The sequence below is a fragment of the Mya arenaria genome, chromosome 13 (assembly GCF_026914265.1).
Source record: "Mya arenaria isolate MELC-2E11 chromosome 13, ASM2691426v1".
In the NCBI taxonomy this organism is placed as follows: domain Eukaryota; kingdom Metazoa; phylum Mollusca; class Bivalvia; order Myida; family Myidae; genus Mya; species Mya arenaria.
The window spans coordinates 4327943-4352372 of record NC_069134.1 but is presented as its reverse complement, the minus strand read 5'-3'; the positions used below and the strand labels follow the sequence as shown (position 1 = coordinate 4352372).

General features: G+C 34.1%; 1 protein-coding gene across 1 annotated transcript in view; it reads right to left on the bottom strand.

The window, feature by feature from the left end:
• Window positions 1–1739: 1739 nt before the first annotated feature.
• The window catches only part of LOC128214126 (T-cell-specific guanine nucleotide triphosphate-binding protein 2-like), a 222597-nt gene continuing 199906 nt past the window's right edge, over window positions 1740–24430 (bottom strand). The window contains exons 5-7 of the mRNA XM_052920404.1: window positions 13422–13457; window positions 8371–8429; window positions 1740–7375 (exon numbers count right to left, since the gene is read on the bottom strand). Coding sequence (XP_052776364.1) covers window positions 6182–7375; window positions 8371–8429; window positions 13422–13457 — 1289 coding nt within the window. The 3' untranslated portion in view covers window positions 1740–6181. The remainder of the gene's footprint in view (window positions 7376–8370; window positions 8430–13421; window positions 13458–24430) is intronic.

The window sequence follows — 24430 nt, the reverse complement described above, 5'->3', positions numbered from 1 at the left end:
AATGAGGACGTGTTACATATAGTACTTCGATTGATGTAATGGTCTGCATTCATGCTTGAAGAGTTTCCGAGAACACTTCGATTACGTTTTGTCCAGGAATGCAAACACACGTAGATGCGTTTGTTTTACAAAACGCTGCGGTGTTCTGTATTCATGGTTTTTAAGAGTTCGTCGTAGGAGTAAAGGACTTGAAGTGTATTGAATTGACCTTTGCGTATACATGTATTTTTCGCAAAAATACAGTTTTGTTTGAAAAATAATAATCTTTATTTTAACAAGAGTCTCAGATTTTGTAAGAACTATAATGTATTGGGGATTACGTTAAATCTTGTTGCATACAAAGAGAGATATTATGTCTTATTTGCTTTTACAGTAAAATGCAAAAAAAAACTTTGAATATCCAGAACCAAAAAATATATCTTATCTATATATCTTATCTATCCTTGAATTTATATGTTAGCCCAAAAAATTATAGAGGCGGTCCCAAAAATTGAGAGTACCAAATTTAAAGTGAAAGTAAGGAAATTCAGAGAGGCCCAGTGACTTATTTTAGGCATAAGAAGTAATACATAAACTTATTCGAAAAGTTCTTAAACTAGCGCATGTCGCATTGCATATTGCGTATATATTCGAAATAAATAAATTTGTGGAACTCTATATTCGTGACAGTAACACGCTTAACGAATTCATATCTTTGTAAAGCTTATTTATAATAAAAGTATCTTAAGAATTAGTCTTACACCAAAATCTTATTATGCTAGCATACCTAATTACATATAATGGGTATCTACCTATTTTACCATAAACGGCCATATTACATGTGCTCGATTTACCTAACACCAAGTATGAAAACGCTGGATTTGATTCGATTTGAAAATAAAACCCATTTCACATCCGTGATTCCAAGTGGCCATTTCAAAATCGTCAAAGTCAGTAATTTATCGTCCAAAGACGCCGTTGCCTAACCCTCTAGCAAAAGACGGAATTCGGAAATAAGGCGAATCTTTTGAGAACCAATCGGAACGCCTCGGCCTGTCTGAAGGACCTTGCTGAAGACTACAGCGTATTGACCATCGTTCGACACCAATACAATATATTATTGCGAATGATCTTATTTACTTTTTGTAACATATTGGTTTAACTGTACGTGTATAAAGAAAATACATACATTTTCTGTTTATCTGTAATCTTTTGTTGTGTTGTTTTGAGATTATCACTGTTTTAATTACATAATCTGCGCCATGAATAATTTGCTTTAGACATTTATTGTTTCATTAAGTTAAATTAAGTGTCAACCGGACATGTACATTACGCCCAGCAGGTAAACAATACTGTTGGTTCAAACACACTCTGTCAGTGCATACACATATATACACCATTTACAAGCAACAGTGCAGAAGTTTTTAAACAGAAACTATATTCGAATAATATTTATCAGCAAATAGAACATTTTCGTAATGAAAGTCAATGTTTTTTTCATGACTTGCATTCAACGATATTGATTTGATTTAGCACGTGATTCATCTTAAATATGCTTAACACGTCTTGACTAGAATCTTGTACATGTAACCTACATTTTAAGGTTATAAATTGTTTGGTAAAGACGTGTTAAATATGATTTTGTAATAACAAAAACAGGGAAAAAATGAAATGCGCAAGATAATGAAGAAATTTTATTTTTGAAGAATTATACATGTATAGTGAAAAGAAGATGACCAATGAACATTATATATCTAAGTTACTAAATATAAAGAAGCATATATGTCAAACATGACGTACAGTTGCATGCATAATGTTGTAACCAAATTGTATCTAATAAGATATATGCTAAGAACGATTAATGTTCAAGGTAAGAAATTACCTTATTTTTTAATGTTTTACATTTTTTATGTTTATTGTACTCTATATTGGACATATCCAGCAATTCTTTTAATATTGCATATCAATATCTAACACTTGAGTTATTTCCGAAACGTTCATGACTGTATTCAAATGCTCGATAATATGCAAATACAGAAAGTTTTACAACGAATCGTGTTAACATTTTGGTAAAAATAGCTCCATGGTATTTAATATGATTGGGTGCATGTATCCTTATCTGATTTTGAAATGCACGTTATATTTAAAAAATCAATATGTATTCGAAAATATTACAAGATTGACAAATATTATATTATATAAACAATATCCTTAGTATTCCTTGATGGTGATCTCAAACTTGCATTTGATGTAAATCGGACGATCCATTTTCATTAAATACTATCCTTAAAGTCTCGTTGTGTCTACCATTTTTTAAACGACAAAAGAAATGTTGGAATATTACTTATAGAGCAAATTTTTCTTGTAAGCATATACCCGACTTTATCTTTTTAATTGCATCTTGTATTTTGACTACCAATGAAGCTTAAATGATTCAATGTACATGTAATATAAACACGATACACTAAATACATGTTAAATGGTCAAACAACAAAATCAACACATATATTATAATAATAGAAAGGTTAGCGACCCCTTTTCGGCCGGAAATGGAGGTTTTTCCTATGTTGCTTTTGACACAAGATAGCTATTACGATAAAACTTTACACTCAGATAGGTCGGCCCTTCCGACAAAAACTGTGTAATTTGTTTTTAAAAATAGCAAGGGATTCCGAATATTCCCACGTGCAAAGTACCCCTATAATTTCGCTAAAATAAGCACCCTACTGTACCAATTATTCGCCCACTCCATAAATTCGCTGTTCATACGATGTTTTCATATATTTCTCTCTAAACTATATCTTTAAACATTTTTATTTTATTTGACAAGTCTAGCGACCGTTTAAAACGACAATTGATCAATAAATATAATATGTTAACTATTACATACTGTTTATGTATGTTTTAAATGATACAGCACCTACTTGGTAAGCCACCTCTTTGCAGAAATTGAAAAAGCTACCGGGATTCCTTCTTAAAACATGACCTACACTACGTATGGTTATTTATAGACTTCCGAAGAGGGACCACGCATGTCCGTACAAGAATGTTATCATTAATTCAAATTTGAGTTGCTTTCCTTAGACGAAAAATTCAGCGATTACTTCACCGTTTTCAGGTTTTACCATTTGCTTTTTCTAAAATTGAACGTAAAATACAGCAATTTATGGTATTTGTATAATTTAACACCTGTTTTTTACTTTATAATGACAAATCAATAATGTCGTCTGATAGTGCAAGATATAATGAAAATTAAAAAAATCCTTACAGGGCCTCATGCAAATGAGCGCGCGCGTGATGACGTAATCCCCGCATTCAACTTACAAGGTCAGAAGTGTAAACAATGTTTATTTTGGTCAAATTCCACATACTACTTACATTTGAACGCAAAAAAACAGCTGATATCTGTCAAAAATGATGCCGCAATGAAACGCCATACTGATTTGTGTAAAATATTTCGTTTCGACTGCTTTTAACTGGGTGGGCGAAAAAGTGGTACGGGCGAATAATAGGTCGCTAACCAGTACAGTGTTCATACAATTTCAGGCTTGACTGGCAAATTAGGTACGAAGAACAACTCGACATTGTATAAAACATATCTTAAAATCAAAATCAATCAATTTTCCTTTGTCTTCTCTCTTTTCAATATTTAGATAGATAGATATCTTTTATTCCTCCAAGTTGGAGAGCAAAACCGTTGGAGGGCATAAAGCGCCAACTAACTTTACTTCAGAATCAAACATCGATAAAAAGTACCTCAGTACATGTTAATTAACTAATTAATTCCATACTTCTTTAACGACTCGTTCACGTATGAACATTTGCAATTGGTATGTTACTAGTAATAAGTGTACTATATTTTCCGTTGTAAACGTATATAGTCCATATTTCATTTTATACATAATATATATTTACATTCGTACTTGATTTTCTGAACGATAAAACTTGTGTTCATTTTGTATAAACCGGTCGACCTTTCGTGACCTTTGTTTGCGGAGTTTTGCGAGAATGCAACGCTCTGATTTTGCTCTGGTGAATCACCGTACGTTTTTTACAAATTTTGACACGTGAAATGTCGGAATGCATTTCGTCATCATAAGAATGATATAATGGCATCCCTTATATTAAAGAAGAATATTTTAAAATATCATTACTTATTATAAAACAATATTAAAATACAAGAAATGATTCGAACCTTTCAAATTGTCATGTATTTTTCGAGTAAAACAATATAATAATATTTTGACGCTATTTTTACCTGTTCAACTGAACGTAATCCATAAAGTCATCGTAACAACATTTACTATGTCCACTCACATTGGCCATGCATATGTAAAACAGGAGTTGAAATATATTGATATTTTTCGTGATTAAAACAAGACTATTACAAAGAAAATCATTATCACCAACATATGTATTACAGTAACTACCAAATGATTTAAATGAATCTTGGATTATTTATGTATGTTCTGCAAATTACTTTTGGACTATTTATTACGCGGATGATAAAAAGAACCACAAGCTTAAAAACCAAGGGCGACAAGTTCTCTTACCATTTACACCTGCGCTCGCGTTTTGTTCCCTTTGTTGTAATTACAGACTTGTTCTCGAACCCTTTACATCGAAAAGAATAAACAAATAACCAGGGAAAAAGTAAATATAAGGATTGATTCTTATTTGTTGTGCGTCCATGCAGTATGAACGCTCTGTCGCGATTGTGTGTGTGTGTGTGTGTGTGTGCGTGCGTGCGTGCGTGCGTGCGTGCGTGCGTGCGTGCGTGCGTGCGTGCGTGCGTGCGTGCGTGCGTGCGCGCGCGTGCGTGTGCTTGTTTCACCAAATCAAACACAATTCGCCTTAAATGGCCAATACAGCTCTAGTTTCAAAATACATTGTATGACTTCTCAGAAATATTAGTTCGAAAAGGCGATTATAAAATACGTACATTAATAAAATGTCCACAAAAAGAGGACAATGAAGCAGGTACATTGACAGGCCTGTTCTGTCTCATTAACATATAGAGCAAACTGCTTATCAAGTTTTGCAAAGTTTTAAAACATTGAAACAAATATGCTTTGAACGTTAACACTGACCCATTTGATCTAAATATGACTCAGTTCTAATTATTAAGAGATGTAGACCTCATGTATGGTTTAGAAGAAAATAAAAATGTTAGATATTTACGGGTATTGAGAAAGATGAAAGAAAGTGTCAGCAAATCAATCATTTGGGGACATGAGCGAAGGTATGACTTAGTTCAAATTTTCACAATAAGATAAATGTATATGTCATACCTGATGACAAGATGACAAAATCAGCATCATATTATATGCATTGCATTCGAACTTGACCTAACTCTTATATTTTTTATAAAACTATATCACTTCTTTGACATTCATTTTGACAAATCATTTCCTTTTACACAACACTTTTACTTATTGCTATATTGGCAAACATTTCGTTACTTGTAAATTATTTTTTACCGAATGTTTCAATACATTCGAATATATCAAAAACATAACAATGCACACATCTTATAGCGGTAATTAACAAATCAAAATTAAATATATTCAAACGAAAAAGATTTAAAAAAAAATGAAACATATATAATGAACTTGTTTAGAAATACACAACCGGCCACTCAACATCCCATCATAACATAAGTGCACGTTTTATGTTTTGCCGTAAAATGAATGAAAAGAGTTCTGCATACTTTCATGCAGACCAAATTGACAATAATGTAAATAGTATTCTATTACAAAACAAAATAAGATATTTCAAACGCCAAAACGCATCATGATTCTTTATTTTTGACATTAAGACGTAAAGTTTGATCTGACATCATACTTTTCCTACCATGGGCTATAGTTTATGCAGACCACCGATCTCATAAAAATTCGGACGAAATTCAAAATGTTGACTTTTATTCAGTGTAGGAAAGTTATAATTTTATTTACCGCGAATGGTAGGAGTAACATATTAAGTATGCAATAGAAACAGCAGCGCCATGGTTAGGGTTAGTGATAATTATCAATACAATACACTTCTAACATTAGAAACATACACAAACATAACTAATGTCTTTTTCAGACCTATTGTTAGAATTTGTAAAAAATCACACAAAAACCTTTTTAAGCAGAGTAGTTTTGTTTATTTACATTCGACGGGTTCAAGGAAAATGACGTTTGGTTCTCCTGTCTAGACTCTAAAATTCGGATCCCTCTAAAGCCATGGCCATGCGCATCTGTAGGTCATGCGTTTCTTTTGCACACATGCCAAGGAACTTCTTCAGAACAAAAGCGCATTGCTTCTGGTAAGCTTGGACCTTTAACATGTTTCCAATAAGTGGCAGTGAATTCCAAATGCTTTGGTCAAATTTTTCAAACCCTGTATAATACATGGCAAACCTATTCTCGGATTCAACATATATGTGTGATTTCATTGACAACTTGACCAGCAATTCTTCGAACTCAATTTCCAGACGTTTTGCGATGATTTCTAACGAATCTAAATTGAGTCCTAGCTGCGAACGATAAAATCTGCACTCTTCTAGCAACACGTCTATTTCTGCCGAATACTTGTTTGTGCCCGACTTTACAAAGACTGCAGCCACTGCCGCGGTTTTAGAAACCAAGCTTATTCTACTTTTCAAAATAGCGAGCTTGTTCTGAACAACTTCGTTTGTAATACCAGTCAATGACATGATCATTGCTTCCCTTTTTAGAGTGGAAACCTTTAGGATCAGTTTCGAAAAGATTGTACCAAAATCAAAAGCTGCTATGTCATAGTTGTCGACCAGATATATATTTGCATTGAATATCTTGCCTTCCTGAATTTTGAGCTTTACATTGTCTCTGACCTTCTGCTGCAATGCTTGCCTATCTTCGGGCGTCTGAATTTTGTTGTGTGCCTTTTTGGCGGAGCGAAGATCATCGTCGATCTTTGTTCTTACAAAGAACAAATTAAAATTTGGCTTCAACCTGAGAATTTCCTTTGCGAGCCAAATGTCATTTTCCTTAAACCGCGAAGACGACAGGAGCAAAACAAAGTCAAACCGACTTAAATCTACTTCCTGCAAGTAGTTCTCCCGCGTGAAGGTTAACGTTCCTACTCCCGGCAAATCCCAAACCTGAAGATTTGAATTGTCAGGGTGTGGGTAAGCTGTCGGTTTCATAGTCGTTTCGACCGCGGAGACTTCAGCTGCCCCAGGATCATCAGCTTTTAACCCTCTAAAAGAGTTGATAAAGGCCGACTTCCCTGTGCCAGATTCTCCTGTTACAGCAATATTTATTTGGATTGTTTTCCATCCATTGATTGTGTCTTCTAATTTTTCACGAAAAGCTGTATATCCCGTTTCCTTCAGTATTCGTTTGTATTCCTCTGTTTCCTCATCCGATATCTGATATAATTCCATTGTTATTATTTAGACACATAATATGAAAAAAATTGTATGTTAAAGCTTACGTTTGGTAAGCCAAAACCGAAATACTGCTTTGATTATCTCTACTAAAACGTGAAATCCTTTAATTGTAATATTACGTATGCAGCTGTATATATATATAGTGAGAAAAACAGTAAGAAAATTGAGAGAGTGAAAAACGCACGTGCTTGTATATCACAAATTAAAAGTAAATATTTGCCATCTTGGTTTTGCTTTATTCGTTTCAAAGAAGGAATACTTGATAATTTATTAAATGTTTAGTGTGCAAATTTCTGTTGATCTCGGCATTGAAATTATATCGTAAGGAAAAACCAGTGGGTGAAATTAACCTCGTTTTATACGGTGATGGTTACATCCATGTTTACAAAATGAAAGTCATAAGTCAGCGAGCGCTAGCAGAATTTGAATAATATTTCAATGATATTCCAACATATGTTTGTTTTTTTTCAAATTATATTGATTGTAATAAGCCGAAATCCCGACTGGAGTATTCGGACAGTAGAAACGCCATATTTGAGGTAGATATTGTAATGTATTCATGATATCTGTTTTGGTAATAAACTTAAAAGAACCTTGAGATATGTTACATTCGTCGATTTGATAATGAATCGTTTCCGACAAGGCTTAATTTCATGCCTTAAAACCTAAAACGACGTATAGATCAACCTAAAAATGTACGAAATGATATTTAATATTTTCAGTTCATTTCAGTAAACAACTTTAAATGAATACGTACATACCGAAGTGAGTGGAAAGGATAAACAATTGATATGAGAAGAGGCGAATGATCGTTTGCTGTTCGCTATTAAAGGATAATCACCCACGAGCCCTTATGGACATCTTCGGAAGAGTAAAGCAGTACGGCCATTAGCAACTCAGCATTTACTTCCCAATATATAATATTCTATGGATTTAAAGCAAGCAATAACAACTTTGTTCTAGTTCCAACTTACCATATCAAGATCATCAAGAATATCACTTCCCAACTCATAATCTTCGAATTTGTTTGTTACTGAAACATGAAAAAACGATCTTTGAGACAAATTATGGATACATTATTAATGAAAATCCTGCTCAAACAAAATATTTAACACCTAAAATGCTTTTATAGCCATTATAATCGTAATATTTCTCAAGTAAATGAAGTCAAATACCGACCCTATGGTTTAATTATACAATGGAAAAGACAGTCAGTTGAATATCAACGAAGACCCAGTTGAGAGGTATACTAACATATTATTACAAGTCAGGCTTAAATAAGCAAACGTTAGGATCTGGGATCGTTTTTCAAGTGTTAAATTGTGTTGTGTTAATGCCATCCTCGGCACCCCAGCGATTAATATCCTATATGGTATCCTGGGCAAATCAGATGTAAAGATCTCGTACTCATGAATAATTAATAAGGTGAAATCCAGCCGCATGATTGGTCGCATGAGACACATCTCATGCGGTGCGGAAATGGGCGAAAAGTTACCGATGTAATCTCGGTTCGAAATAATCCAATGAGATCACGGCTTACAAATCGTTTTAGGCAGGATATTGTTAAATATGCCGATAGCTTTTCACAAAAGAGATTCTTTCCTTTTGTTATCGGCTATTTCACTGGTCGGAAAATGCTTATGAATATCAAAGCTTTTCGTTGGAATATGGAGTTTAATCAGTTATATAAAAGCAGTAAAATATCTTTTTTGATAATTCCTTTTTTGCACTGTAGTAAAAATAACAACTTTTAGAATTACTTTTATTGCCAATCGTTGTTACTTCTTTTTACTTAAAATATGCGAACTTCACATTTGAAACGACTCTGTCAAAGAAACGAAAGGATGTTATGAGTTTTATTACAGACGTTTTTTTTTTGTAAATAAACAAAATTTTACAATTATTATTGAAATCTTAATCCTTTCCAACATTTTCTTGAAGCTGAATAATGTTCAAACATTTAGTTTTGTTTGGAGATCATTACAAATGACAAAAACAAATGCCCGACAAGAAGTGTTGTGTTACCTTTTAGGTATACGTTCAACCTGCCTCACTTTGTAAAATGAACTTCCCGGTAAATTCACATAACATACAATCGATAAACAACATCGATTTCTTCGCATTTTGATATACCAGAATACGAATAATGATAGTTTAAATACTTTAGTATCATAAGGTGATTGTTATGACAGTGAAAAAATCCCAACAAACAGATTCCTACGGATTTAAAACTGTTCATCATATCATTCGGCGTCAAGCTTGTATTGATGCGCATTAAAATAATATTGTTTGTTGTAAATTTATATCTTTAACCAAAACATCAAAACAAGACTTACTGTTCAGAACTGAGAAAATTGATGTCTAAAATAATCGCAATGCAATGAAAAAACAAAAACAATTGTTGGAGAAGTATTTGATCAATTGCTCGTTAGGTGCATCTCCAATATCGGTGTGAGACCCAAAAAGGGTGGTGTATAATATATTGTTAAATTGCCAAAATGAAACAGAATCTTTTTTTTTATTTCAGTTCAAGATCGTTTTTCATTTTACTCGTTATCTTAGTTTTTTCTTTGATCTCTTGTGAAATAAAGAATATCCTTTATATATCTGCAACATCAAACAACGTGTATTAAGTTTAAGCCAATACTAAGATGCAGAATTTTTCATAAAATGCAATACAGTTTTATCTGACTACATTAGATTATACACGATCATTTCCCATAATAAATATGTCTTATGTTGTTAGAAAACAACTCGGTTACATCTTAGTCTGCAGATAATATTGACTTTAAACTTTGACTAAAAGATAAAGGAGAATGTATACGTATTTAACTAACAATTAGCACAAAACAAACACTGAACACAATCATCTCATAGTTTAAGTTACATGTTCAAACATGATTTCTTGTTATCCTCAGTCACCTAAAGGGCTTGACCCGTTTTTCTCAATATAAATGAAGTGGCAAACCTTAAAGAGAAAACCTAATATTGTTAAAGAAATGAGGACAGTCTCATTGATTTGCTTGAGTTCATGGATCACTGATTCACAATATTAAGGCTCTCATCGTTGATTAATTCAGGAATATTTCAATCTCAGTTTATTGCTAACGACTTTTAAACCAGTTAATCTAAAATATATTTTATCAGGGCCTCGATAGGTGAGCCGTATTAATTATTGTTGTGATCGTGGGCTTTGTGCATCTTACATTGAAAACTGTGAATACGCTGTTCTCATTATATATACAGGGTATATCCTTTCTCATGTAACTTTACCTTTCACTACCTCAGTACGTCAAACGAATATATAACAATCACCAACAGATGTTCCCGACATCAGTGCCGAAGACTGTGTCATTGTAGAAGAACAACAAACTAACTAAGAAAATAATTCTAAAGCAAATTGCATAAAGTCCGCAGAAAGAGACATTATTATTGCCGACTTAAGTTATCGACATGAATGTGCAATAAACAATTCATCATGATTAAGTTTAATATATTCGTGGTTTTTCCTGCTGATAAAGTGAACATTTCGAGCTTACTCTTATCAGTTGCTCATACTCTGAACACGAATTCGCAATGGTATGAAAAATCCCGTATAAAATATCATTCTTCTTCCTGCATTTAGAAAACATTTGTCAAGTCAAACTCCATGCAATTGAATGTGTGTTGTCTAAACTAATATGTGCGCCTTTGTTTAAACAATTTAAAGGTTAAATATATGAAGATGTAACCTAGAAAATCATAATTAACATCGAAAACAATACCGATACCTGCCTTCAAATAATATGAGATAGGGTTCATCCTATCCAATAACTCAAACATTTGAACAAATACCAAATATAAATTATGTTCAGCGTTTTATTTATTAATATTACTAATGTAATTAAGTAAAGTAAATTATAATCATCCCTGTTTAGTCGACTTCAAAACAAGGAGTGAACGTCGTTGGAATCGAATTAATTGCGTAACCTTTTGCTTCCCCCCTAGGTAACATTGGACGACATCATGACGTTTATCTCATACCTTTGCAACCTTGCGCACAGGGTCACATTTTGACCTCTGCATAATAAGTATTTATTATTAACGAACTAATGCTGTACCCGTAACTCTCAGAATGGAAGTATTAACTGCGTGACAAGACCAGCGTCAAGTACGTGCAAATCATTCGCATTAAAAAACGACTTACAGAAAATGCACTCAAAGAAAATCCACCAAAGTTGATAAATCATACTAAACATCGTCAAACAACAATATCGACGAATTTGAAGATGACGTAGACAGTAAGTATGCTCCTTTTTTAACATAGTACAGTGCTATACAGTGGAACTGGGGTACTTCAATGATGTCAAACAAACGTTGTTCAGCGTATAACGTCATTAAGAAAATTGCATATCACGTGACTTTCTGAATACCTAAATTTCTATGTTGCTTTATGTAAAACCGTTTCCCTGTATATGCATCTGAAACACGTATTCGATCATTATTTTACTCTTTGCTATCGCAACTGCAGAGAAAATAAAGTTATAGTATAAAAAATACGTTGGTTTAGTGTGGTGCGAACCTAAGCCGGTAAAGTCAATAAAAATAACGCTAGTTAATGAACATGTGGCCCTCTAGACCACCAGCACTTTCATTCAGTAAAAAAGTAATATTTTGACAAGCCCACCATACATTGATAAAATCACATGATAATGTCAATCAACCAATTACGCAACAAGAAAGCTATTTACGCCTATTCGGAAAATGTAGTCTCCAAAAGCGATATTTGAGCAAAAATCAACATATGTTGAAGGGTTCCATAATTTGGTATCTTTGTTTTAACACTCTTAATGATTTGCCACACTTTAAATTGTCATACACTAAAAGGTGCACTTTACAAAAACATTAATATTTTTATTCGAAAAGAACTTAGAAATAGTAGCCTTATTTCTTTGTTGAAAATCTTATTTGAAAATGTTCAGTATTTCTCTTTTTATTTCTCCAGGCCATTCCGGCAACTTCTCCGGCACTGTTTGGAAAGCGCTATGCTTTGCCCACTTATCTACCTCATTAGCATATAACGAGTCAATGATCCAGTTTGGAATTACGTTGGTATTTTCCAAACATTTCCTTTTACCTTTTACCTTTAAGCATTGGGTGGACCTCAAGAATTTATCAGACATGATATGATACTCTATCAATTTTATTTCTTTAATTATGTAGTCCTAAGTAGCACTGAGACTTTAGCATTTCCATATAGTAATTGTTAACATTCTCCATAGTATCGAACAGATTAACGAGCCGCTTCTTTCTTGCGTCTAGGCGTGCGATAATTACCTAATGTTCACTTTGCTCTATATATATAAGGATGATGTAAACACCTTGTAACTTCCAAGAATTTCAAAAGGAACTTTAATCTCTAGTTAACAAACACTCATAGAGATAGTATTAACCTTGCAATGTTCATTGTAAAGCAATATACACCATGAATTTAACGACGATGTAGGGTTGAGTAAAAATAACATGTACAAAAGGTTTGTGACAGTTTTCACATTGCAATAGTGTTTATTATATATTTAAAGATTACCCCACCTGTGTGATAGCAACAAAGAGTGCTAGCAATTACACGCCGATGTTTCGGTGTTTAAGCTTGTCCCTGTAGATGTCGTTGTATTATCTATATATAATTCGAACATCAAAGACGATTTAAGTTAGCCAAGCAGTCATGTAGTTCGTCATTCTTTAAAAGAATTGGCAATGTGAGTAATTAAGTTAACTTTTTCATTTTCGTTTCATGAATGTTTTTCAGTGTTTTCTCTATTGTTTTTCAAATGAATTACAATTCAAGAGCAACACAATCTATTTCGTTGTACCACAACGTCCACAAAATACAAAATCGAGCCTACAGGACCACATAAAACTGTAGATTATACATAACTTGTTTGTTTTTTTGCGAACGTTGTGCATAAGTTCAATAGTTCGGGTAATGGCTATAGTTACTATTACATATACAATTGATATTATTACAGGTCTAGAAATCACAAACCTGTATCAATACTTGTGGCTTGTGCTCCACTCGGCCCTGTAACGGGAAAATAACATATTACATTTTCGCCGAGATAAACATGCATGTGCATCAATATAGAGGTCTCTTATTTAATATAAAAAATACATTTAATATGTATGTATTCATTTGAGACCAATACAAAGAATATATATCTACGTTTTCGATTTTTTGTCGTGTATGTAACCAGCGTTTCCTTATGCCCTTCTTCGCCGATATTATCTGCTCATCTTTATATATCTTCTGTAATACCTTGTTAACACACTCTCTCGATTCAAAATTGGTTTTAACTGCAGACTGAGTCTTTTATTATTATCAATTCTTACATTGTTCTATTAGTCGCCTTTTTATTTCTTTTCACATTTTGCTCATCAATCAGATGTTGTTATTCAGACATAAATCGAATATCGAAGACGCCTTAAGTTAGCCAAGCAGTGTTGTAGTTTGTTATTCTTTAAAACAATTGGCAATGATAGTAATTAAGTTAACTTTTTCATTTTCGTTTCATGAATGTTTTTCAGTGTTTTCTCTATTGTTTTCCAAATGAATTACAATTCTTGAGCAACACAACCTATTTCTTTGTACCACAACGTCCACAAAATCGAGCCTACAGGACCAAATAAAACAAGTAACATTTTATAATTTGTAAAGAGGCAACCTTTTGTCAAACCAAATGTCATCGCTCCAATGATTGTCTGTCGTGTTATTCCACGGTAAGATGGTAACTATTCTGATATGAACTAAAATGCATGAACCAAAAACACAACACTCTCTGATGTACTTGAGATTATGCATAACTTGATTTTTGCGAACGTTGTGCATAATTTCAATACGTCGGGTAATGGCTACAGTTACTATTACATATACAATTGATATTATTACAGGTCTAGAAATCACAAACCTGCATCAATACTTGTGGCTTGTGCTCCACTCGGCCCTGTAACGGGAAAATAACATATTACATTTTCGCCGAGATAAACATGTATGTGCACCAATAAAGAGGTCTCTAATTTAATAATTACATTTAATATTTACTGATTTGAGACCAATACAAAGTATATATATCTACATTTTCGATTTTTTTTGTCGTGTATGTAACCAGCGTTTCCTTTTGCCCTTTTTCACCGATATTATCTGCGCTACTTTACATGTCTTCTGTAATATCATGTTGACACTCTCTCTCGAGTCAAAATTGTTTTTACTGCAGCTTAAGTCTTTTATTATTACCAATCCTTACATTGTCCTATTAGTCGCCTTTTTTATTTCTTTTCACATTTTGCTCATCAATCAGATGCTGTTATTCATATATAAATTGAACATCAAAGACACCTTAAGTTAGCCAAGCAGTGTTGTAGTTTGTTAATCTTTAAAACAACTGGCAATGATTGTAATTAAGTTAATTGTTCATTTTCGTTTCATTAATGTTTGTTAGTGTTTTCACTATTGCTTTCCAAACGAATTACAATTCATGAGCAACACAACCTATTTCTTGTACCACAACGTCCACATAATCGAGCCTAAAGGTCCACATAAAATATATAACGCTTTATAATTTGTAAAGAGGCAACCTTAAGCAAAACCAAATGGCATTGCTCCAACGATTGTCTGTCGTGTTATTCCACGCTAACATTGTTACTATTCTGATATGAACTTAAATGAATGAACCAAAAACACAACACTCTCTGATGTACTTGAGATTATGCATAACTTGATTTTTGCGAACGTTGTGCATAATTTCAATACGTCGGGTAATGGCTATAGTTAATATTACATATACAATTGATATTTTTACAGGTCTAGAAATCACAAACCTGTATCAATACTTGTAGTTTGTGCTCCACTCGGCCCTGTAACGGGAAAAAAACATATCACAATTTCGCCGAGATAAACATGCATGTGCATCAATATAGAGAGGTCTCTAATTTAATATAAAAATTACATTAATTATGTACTGATTTGAGACCAATACAAAGTATATTTTGTCTACATTTTCGATTTTTTTTTGTCGTGTATGTAACCAGCGTTTCCTTATGCCCTTCTTCGCCTATATTTTTTGCGCTACTTTATATGTTATCTGTAATACCTTGTTAACACTCTCTGTCGAGTCAAAATTGGTTTTTACTGAAGATTGAGTCTTTTATTATTACCATTCTTTACATTGTCCTATGAGTTGCTTTTTATTTCTTTTAACATTTTCCTCATCAATCAGATGTTGTTATTCAGATAATTGCACTTATGCAAGCGCAAATTAAACTCCATACCCTTCTCGCATTCGCTCTCAGCTTGAATATCTAACGACGAAATTGCTTCAATTGCTTCTTCATCGGATTCATCTGTAACAAATGAACATACTTGTGTTGTCATTCGTAAAATAGAGCGGGCGCCAAGTAAGCCCTCTTTTTCTGTAGATCGTCAATGTTGATGTTTTTATTCATTTTAATTTGGCTCCTCCATCGCTCTTATCATATAAGGCGTTGCTACATTCCAAATAAGGTAAGTAATAACTGCATCATATCTTTGAAAAGTTTCTGTATAAGGTACTCTGAATTTTATTTCTTCGCAGATATAGTCGGAATCTCTTATCAAAGAAGTACTTTGGGTTGCCCTTTTAGTTTATTTGAAAATTGATAGCATTTTTTCTTGCGTTTATGCTGAATTAACGCAGTAGAGCACGCGAGCAAATTACATGAAGCGCGCTTGCCAACATATCAGAATATCACCAACTATTCGGCTGATGTCATTTTGAGTATTTTGTATAATAAAAACATCACAGACAAAGCTTTTAAAGCAGGTCGATCGAAACATGCTATTTCTGCTATGCAATCGTATCCGAGGGTAAAATGTGAGATTATGAACTATCAGTGAATCATTGGAACCAGCAATCATAAACAACCCGAAACCTCAAAATCATTTGGCAGAAACAAAGTCTACTTAAGTCAAGCCATTAATCATATATGTAAAACAAATGCGATGAGCATGTCAACACCGACGAAGTCTGTGCAAAATTATTGAGTTATGCCCGGTACTTGTTTTCGTAATTCTTATATGATTAAGTATATTTCTGTGTTCGTGCCTAAAACAGACATGGTTCTCGTAGATTTTGTTTCAACTATGTACCATAGCGTGAATTTTGGATGCCTGATAACACCATCTTATCAGAGTTTCATGAGCAGGGAAAGAACAGGTATAATATTTTATGAAAACATGTTGCAAACATTAATTTTTGGCCTTGGAATTAATGCAAACTAATCATACTTTCCAAATTTTAGTCTAAATAATAACGTTTATAACTGCTGCCGTTAGTTTGTCAATAATGTATATATTAACTCGTTCGTTCATATTTATAGTAATTCAGCAATAACCTTTCAAATAATTAGGCATCAATATTTAACAATACATCAATGGTAGGGATAATTATACATAGCTTATTGTACATTGGAAACATTAAGTTGATTTAAATAATTGCATGTAGAATGTCTGTTCAATGTATACTAAACCGCCGAGACAAATGTTTTTGATAACGGTAAAAAATAACAAAACTAAAATACGTAACATTCAAAGTAAATAGATAAATGGATCTAGTAAGAAAAAGTACTTTATGTGTAAAATGTTTTAATGAATGTTCAGGAAATAACGCTCATGGGCAGAAAAAGGCGTGCATAAAAAATTGATTGACGTCCAAGTCATGATGCGCTTATTTAAAATAATACAACGCCTTTGCCTTCCAATGTTTGTGAAAAAATCATACGCAACTTGCTCGTTCCATTACATGAACATGTTGACCCCAATTTTTGTCGATGATTCGAACCAATCGTACCATTTGTTTTCGCATTTCATACACATTGGAGTATTTCCTTTTGACGTTCCCTTGCCGAAAAGATCTTTACCTCGAACATTTTGACAGGTCTTTAAATACATTGATTGATAAACTTTCGTTCACTGTTTAGTGCATATTCCTTACGAAAAGTTTATGTTTTCCAAAACCACAAAATAAAAGCAAATAAGGATTTGAAACTGATAGCATTCATAAAAACATAGCACAAAACCATGCTGCCCAGCTACGTTTTACACATATGCAGTTTGAAACACGCCATCTGCCACAGGTCTGCAATACAGTGTAAAAATACAAATAACACGTGGTTCTTTTAACGTATAAGCTCCGAGTTTTAGGCAATTAACCTTGTTCGCTCTCTTCCGTTACCAGCTTACTTTCTGCTCTTACAAACTTTGTAACAGTTCCATTATACGCCCGATTGTTTCAATAGCTCCTGAGTTTTGACACTTGTTACATTTTGACCGTTTGGGGCCCCTATGGTCAAGAACAATGTCACTGTTACTTAAATTAGCAACAGGATTGAATCCGAATATCTTTAGTAAGGGTTGATATAGCTTGACTTAACTTGGTATTTAGGAATGCTTTATGGAGACCTATCTTTGGATTGCGTTTTGGAACCGAGAAATCAAGGGCATTGTCACTGTTATTAAAAGTAGAAACAATTATGAAACTTGATAACTTTAGTTGACATATTTTGACCAAACTTCATAAACAGGAAGTGTTTATAAAGACCTGTTATGGGATTGTGTTTGGGGTCAAGGTCACTGTAAAAATAAAAACAGTGAAACTGAACAACTTAAATTACAGTGCAAATGTTGTAATTGAACTTTGTACCATGTTTTTTACTGTTCGTAAAATAGAAATATGTTTTTCTACATAGTCAGATTTTAAGATATTTTAACCAAGCTAGGGCTACAGAAATGTTATATTATATTATAACAATATATGTATGTGTCGTGAATTAGTAACATAATCTTCTTTTTAATTGAGCAACCTTTCCTTTTATATTTATTTCCATTCTTCCACATGCTTCCTGTCTTCCTCTAACAAATTTGGCTCTCATACATACATACATACATGCATACAAACATACATAAATGTGTATGCACGCACGCACGCACGCACGCACGCACGCACACACACACACATACATACATACAAGTTAAATGCAAGGATAACTGCAGGGAGAACACCAATCTACTGAACATTTTTAATAAAAAGGGTCTATGGATAGATTTTTGGATTGTAAGAAAAGAAAAGACTTACTTAAAACAATTTTTTGTAATCTGTGATGTAAGCGAACCGTATTTTTTTGAAAAGTTGAACAATCGATAGAGAACATATTTTTAAAATTGTTAGCCAAATGGCTATTCCGATAATCTACACACTCCTGCATTGCTTTTTTTATTTAGACTGGTTGCTGGTCAGGCGCAGTGGTTCTTTTCGTTTGTCAAGGGAAGACACTGCGCTTGAACAATAGCTTCAAATTCTTGTTCATATTAATTACGATAAAAAAAACACAGGGTACAAGTTTTCGGAGTCCGCAGTGCGGGAATTATTAAAACTACGGTTTCATTCATGGCGATTGCTCACATTTAGAAGCGATGCAGCCATTATAGGGCAAGGGGGACCTATATAAAATAAGACGGCAATTACGCGCCTAGATATCAACCTTACGTGTATAGAATAATTTCCAAACGTCTCATAAAACTGTCCCGCAGAAGTTTACTGCGAAATGACTAATTGGCTGCCATTTGGGTAATGGTGTGTATAAAATCTTAAACGTTTTTTCAAAATAAAATTCAATGTTTTATACTTTAATAACGATATACATCTCATGATAGTTAACACAACTCTGCCATGTATAAAAGCCTGCAGCAGTAATAAGAATAACATTAGATAGTAGGCGGAGCCTAATATACATTAGCAGCTCTGAGTAAACATGGTTACATTTGATATGAATGGAATACCAAACATCTCCCTCCATAAATTGTTAACCTAAGGTTCACATATTAGAGACAGCACTGATAACTTTTGTGAAGTTCTAATCTAAACATAAACGAAACTGTCAGTTAAAACATTTCTTAATTAATGATTATAACGTCTTATCTGAGACTCTTGAACTTAATCTGAATGTCATTACTTCTAACATTAAACATAGTTCCCATATCGCTGTGATGGTTTAACTCCCCTTCCAGATCGAGTTACGTATGTTTCTGGAGATGTTTGTGTTTTATCTCTCTGTTCACTCGGAATTTCCCTGGATTGTTGAAAAGGTACAGTGACACAATTTTCACTTTGGTTTTCGTTTGATTTGTCAGACTCACAAAAATCACTGTTTGGAATTTGTTGTAAATACCTTCAATTTCTTGTATATGTTCCATTTTCTGTATCTACAACGTATGATCTTTTCTCTTGGAATGGAATCGTAACAGTTCTGTCTTTTTCCCATTTCATCTCATTGTCTAGTTTTATTCTGACCTTTTGACCTTCATTCAATAATGGCAATGCACGTGCAGAATATCTCTTGTTGTAGAAATGTTCGTAAGTTTGTTTGTCTTCTTGTCGTTTCTTTGAACAACTGACCGTCTAGGTCATTTTGGTCTAGTGATTTCCGGCATAAATGGAAGAAATGTGCGAACATTCCTGCCTCAGCTGATAAGGACTAAATCCTGTTGCTATTGTTGGCGTGTTCCGATACGTTTGAAGTGCTCTGATAACATCAGATTGTCTCAAAATACCCTTCGCTAATTTTACCCCAGCTTCGGCTTGAGAATATCCTTGCGGATATCTTGGGGATGAAAATGAATGTTTCACATTATGATTTTCCATAAACTTTGTGAATTTATCAGATGTGAAGGGTGTACCTTTATCGGTCACTAGCTCTTTGGCGTCGCCCCAATGTGAGAACATGTTTGACACTTTTCCCTCAACGTTATCGCTTGATGTTCTCGGTAAGTATCAAATCTCAAGATAACGGGAATAATAATCCATTACTACCAGAAACTGTTTATTGTCAACTTCGCAAATATCTGCGGCAATTTTCTCCCATGGCCCATTAGCAAATGTATTGTTTTCAATGGTTCACGTCCTTGTGTTGGTTGATTTTGTTTGGCAAGTTTGACAGTTTAGAATTAATTTGACAGTCTCTTTGGATATTCCTGTCCACCAAACTGTCAGGCCAGCTAGGTTCTTACTTTTAGTAATTCCCATGTGACTTGTATGCAGTGGTTGTAAAATTTCTGAGTGTAATTTGTCTGGTACAACAATTCTACTCATGTACAACAGTAAAACTTTGGCCACAGAATAATCAATTCTTGGTGGAAAGTACGGCTTTATTTCCTGTGTAAGTAAGTTTTCCTTTACCGGCCATCCATGCTTTGTGTACGTAATCCCTTTTGAATGTTTTCATCATTTTGTTATGACTGTTTGATTTGCTGTAGTCGAATGTCACTTAAAGGAATATTTTCAGTGACTATTTTTATATATGTATTCACTTCATTCTCAAAAGTTTGATCAAACCATTGGAGACCTAGAAAGGGTATCTGGCACAACCATTTCTTTGCCCGGTATATAACTGAATATTGGATTAAACTTTCTCATTCGCATGAGAAGCCTCTGACATCTTAAAGGTGCTTGGTCAATGTCCTGATTGTTAATAAGCAAAATCAGCGGTTTGTGATCTGTCAATAAAACAAATGAATCTATCCCTATAAGATATTTTTCAAACTTTCGCATGCCCATACTGAGGCGGTCATTTCTTTCTCAATTTGCGCGTATCTCTTTTTTTTGCATCGGACAACGTTCTCGAACAATACGCTACCGGCTTGAGATTCAAACCTTCTTTAACGAACAGTGTTCCATAAAATCCGTAACCACTGCTATCAGCACTAACAACTAAAGGTTTCGATCTGTCATAACGCCCCATTGCCAAACAGATTTTGACCTCAACAATTCAGTCATCGGGCTCATGACTTTAGACAAATATGGAGTGTATCTACCTAAATAATTTATCATCCCTATCACGCGTCTCAATTCCCCGACATTGTTTGGCGCACTAAGGTATTTTACTGCTTGGACCTTTTTGGGATTAACACTGACCCCTTTATCACTAATTATATGGCCAAAATATTTAATTTTGGTCTGTCTGAACAAAAAATTGTTTTTGTTTAATTTTAGTCCCGAATTTTAAATCCTGTGCAGGACTTTATTCAAATTTCAGTCATGCTCCTGTAAGTCTTTACCACAGACGACAATGTCATCCATAATGGCATCAACACCTGGCAGACCATTTAAAAGCTCGGACATTTTCTTTTGAAATATTTCAGGAGCTGACGTGATCCCAAACGGAACACGTTTGAACGCATATCGACCAAATGGCGTTATAAATGTCGTCAATCGCGAGCTATTGTCATCAAGCGGTAACTGATAGAAACCATTTGCTGCATCTAATTTTGAAAAGACTGTCATGTTCACAAGTTTCGATGAAACATCGTCAAGATTTGGTATCATATAGCGTTCGCGTTTTACGGATTTGTTTAACTTTTTTTAGATCGACACATATTTTTACATTTCCATTCGGCTTAACTACTGGTACCATCGGTGCACACCAGTCAGTCGGTTTTGTTACTTTCTCTATGACACCGTCATTAAGCATGTCATTTAGTGCTTTTTCACACTTTTGCAATAGTGGAAAAGGTACGCTGCGCGCGGTATTCACACTATACGGCTTTGCATCTGGTTTGAGCTCTATTTTAACAGGCTCGCATTTCATGGTACCCGCGGTTCCAAATAAGCTTTGTGAAATTTCACCTAAACGCTGTACTAAATTCATAGCCTTCGCGGCTCCTCTACTAAGTAGACTGTTTCGATCGTTTACTGCGACCACGAACACGAGAAACAGAAACTATCTCTGTACGTAACAGCAATGAAGTAACCCTTACAAACAATTTGACCACCACGACCACGAAGCACTGAAAATGAAGGCTTTAGCGCTGGGCGCTTTTCCAAAGATTTGAATGTGGACTCAGAAATGACTGTAGCGTCTGCCCCTGTATCAATTTTAAATACAATATTTGAATTACAAATTGTCAATTTGATTTTCCACGGATATTCTTCGTGCGTGTCACAGTTAATGGAACCTAAATAGTACTCACTGTTTTGGTCATTGTTTTGGTCATTGTTTTCGTTGTCGCTTGTGTAATCCATATTTTATATAACGTGTAATTCACTAACACTTTTTCAGCACACTGCAAAATTATTTAATTTCCCACACTTCCGGCATTTCGGGGATTTAGCTGGGCATTTTCCCGACTAACCGTGCCTACGGTTACACCGAAATCAATGTGGTATTGTGAAAACTTCATCACGTCGTTGACGTCGATAACATTGTTTGGATTTTGGCTGGCCACGCCCGCCTCCAGATTTAAATTTGGCTCCTTTAAGCTCATCCAATTCGGCAGGTCCAGTCGATTGTGCTCGAACCTGTCCCTTTACCAGTTCGCTCTGTCTTGCCATCGAGACGGCTTCTTCCAATGTTAGATCGCATTCTAACTGCATTTTCTCTGACAACTGTTTGTCGAGAATTCCGACCACTATGCCATCACGGATTTGTTCTGATTTTACGGCAGCGTTGAACTCGCAGCTCTCAGCTAACTTGTACAGACTCCTGATGAAAGATTCGATCGATTCGCCTTTTGTTTGTTTTCCAGAATGAAACTTTGCTCTTTCATGAATAATGTTCTTTTTCGGTGTGAAATGTCCGTTGAATTTTTCCAATACATAAATTTCTTTTGATCCTCTACCGAAAGACCAAATTTTTTTAATAAATGTTCAGCGTCTTTCCCCATAGAGTAGATTAAACATGACATTTGCACCTCTTCTTCTTCTTTGTGCAATTTCGTAGCTGTCCTATAACGTTGAAAACGGTCTCTCCAATCTTCCCATTTATTCGGTGATGAAAAGTCAAATTAATCCGGCAGATGAAATTTGTTCATTCTGTAATCCGTGAAAGTATACTTCGTTGGTGCAGAGAATTAAATTCAGCAGCACTGATTATATTGTTTTTTTTATCTAAGTATGTCCATTCTCACTAGCAGTGGAATCTACTTCTGACACCATGTTATGAAATTGGGTGGTCAGTGTATATAAACACAATTCAATGTTTTATACTTTAACAACGGTATACATCTCATGATAGTTAACACAACTAAACTAAGCTCTGAGTAGACATGGTTACATTTTATATGCATGGAATACCAAACAGGATTGTATATCAGTTCATGCTTATTGTAATCGCTTATAGGTATGTTTAAACTTAAATCTACCCTCATTGAATTATCATAAAAGATGTATATTCACATTTAAACCTATTCAACCGCGTCTTTGATGTTTTGCATCAAAATATCTTTGTTAAACGATGAATCATCAGTAACGTCATATCATATCCTTGCATTTCGTATGTTTTGAAAATAGTCCCAATACCATGGTAACATCCATATGTCGGTAAAAGTTCCACTTGTGTACATAACATACAACAACGTTAAATAGCAACGTTTATTATCGGATAAATGAATTGGTTGAGCGTTACCTCTATGTAATCGATAATATTACCCAATCAACTGTAGGCGAACAAGTAATGCTGTGAAATTGTTAACAAACATTTGACGAAACAAATATATCAAGCATGTTCAGCAAATTTTTGATATCACAAACCATTCTGTTTTAAGACCTTTAAAGGTGGAAAGTATCGGATGGTTTGATATGGTATAGCTATGCTTTGATACACTGTCAAGTGTAGAAAAAAAGATTTTAAACACATGAGACAATGAGTAGGCACTTCCGAGTTGGGTTAACAAAACGATAAGATTTTCACAAATCATGCTATATTGATGAACCATGCTCGTTTAACAGTTGCCGAAACACTGAGGGTATTTTTAGGTTAGGGCCAATTTCGATCACGAATTTAATGTATAAAGTCACTGAAAATCTAGGTCAGTCTTAAAGGGATTAACTCACATAGTGACCTAAACTCATTTGTACAAAACAAATTGTAAAATGGAGCCTTTGGTGATTCAATTTGTACAGTCTGTCTTAATAGTTCATTCTTTATGGCAAATAAAGCAAGTTTGTCTCATATGAAAATCATACATAACAA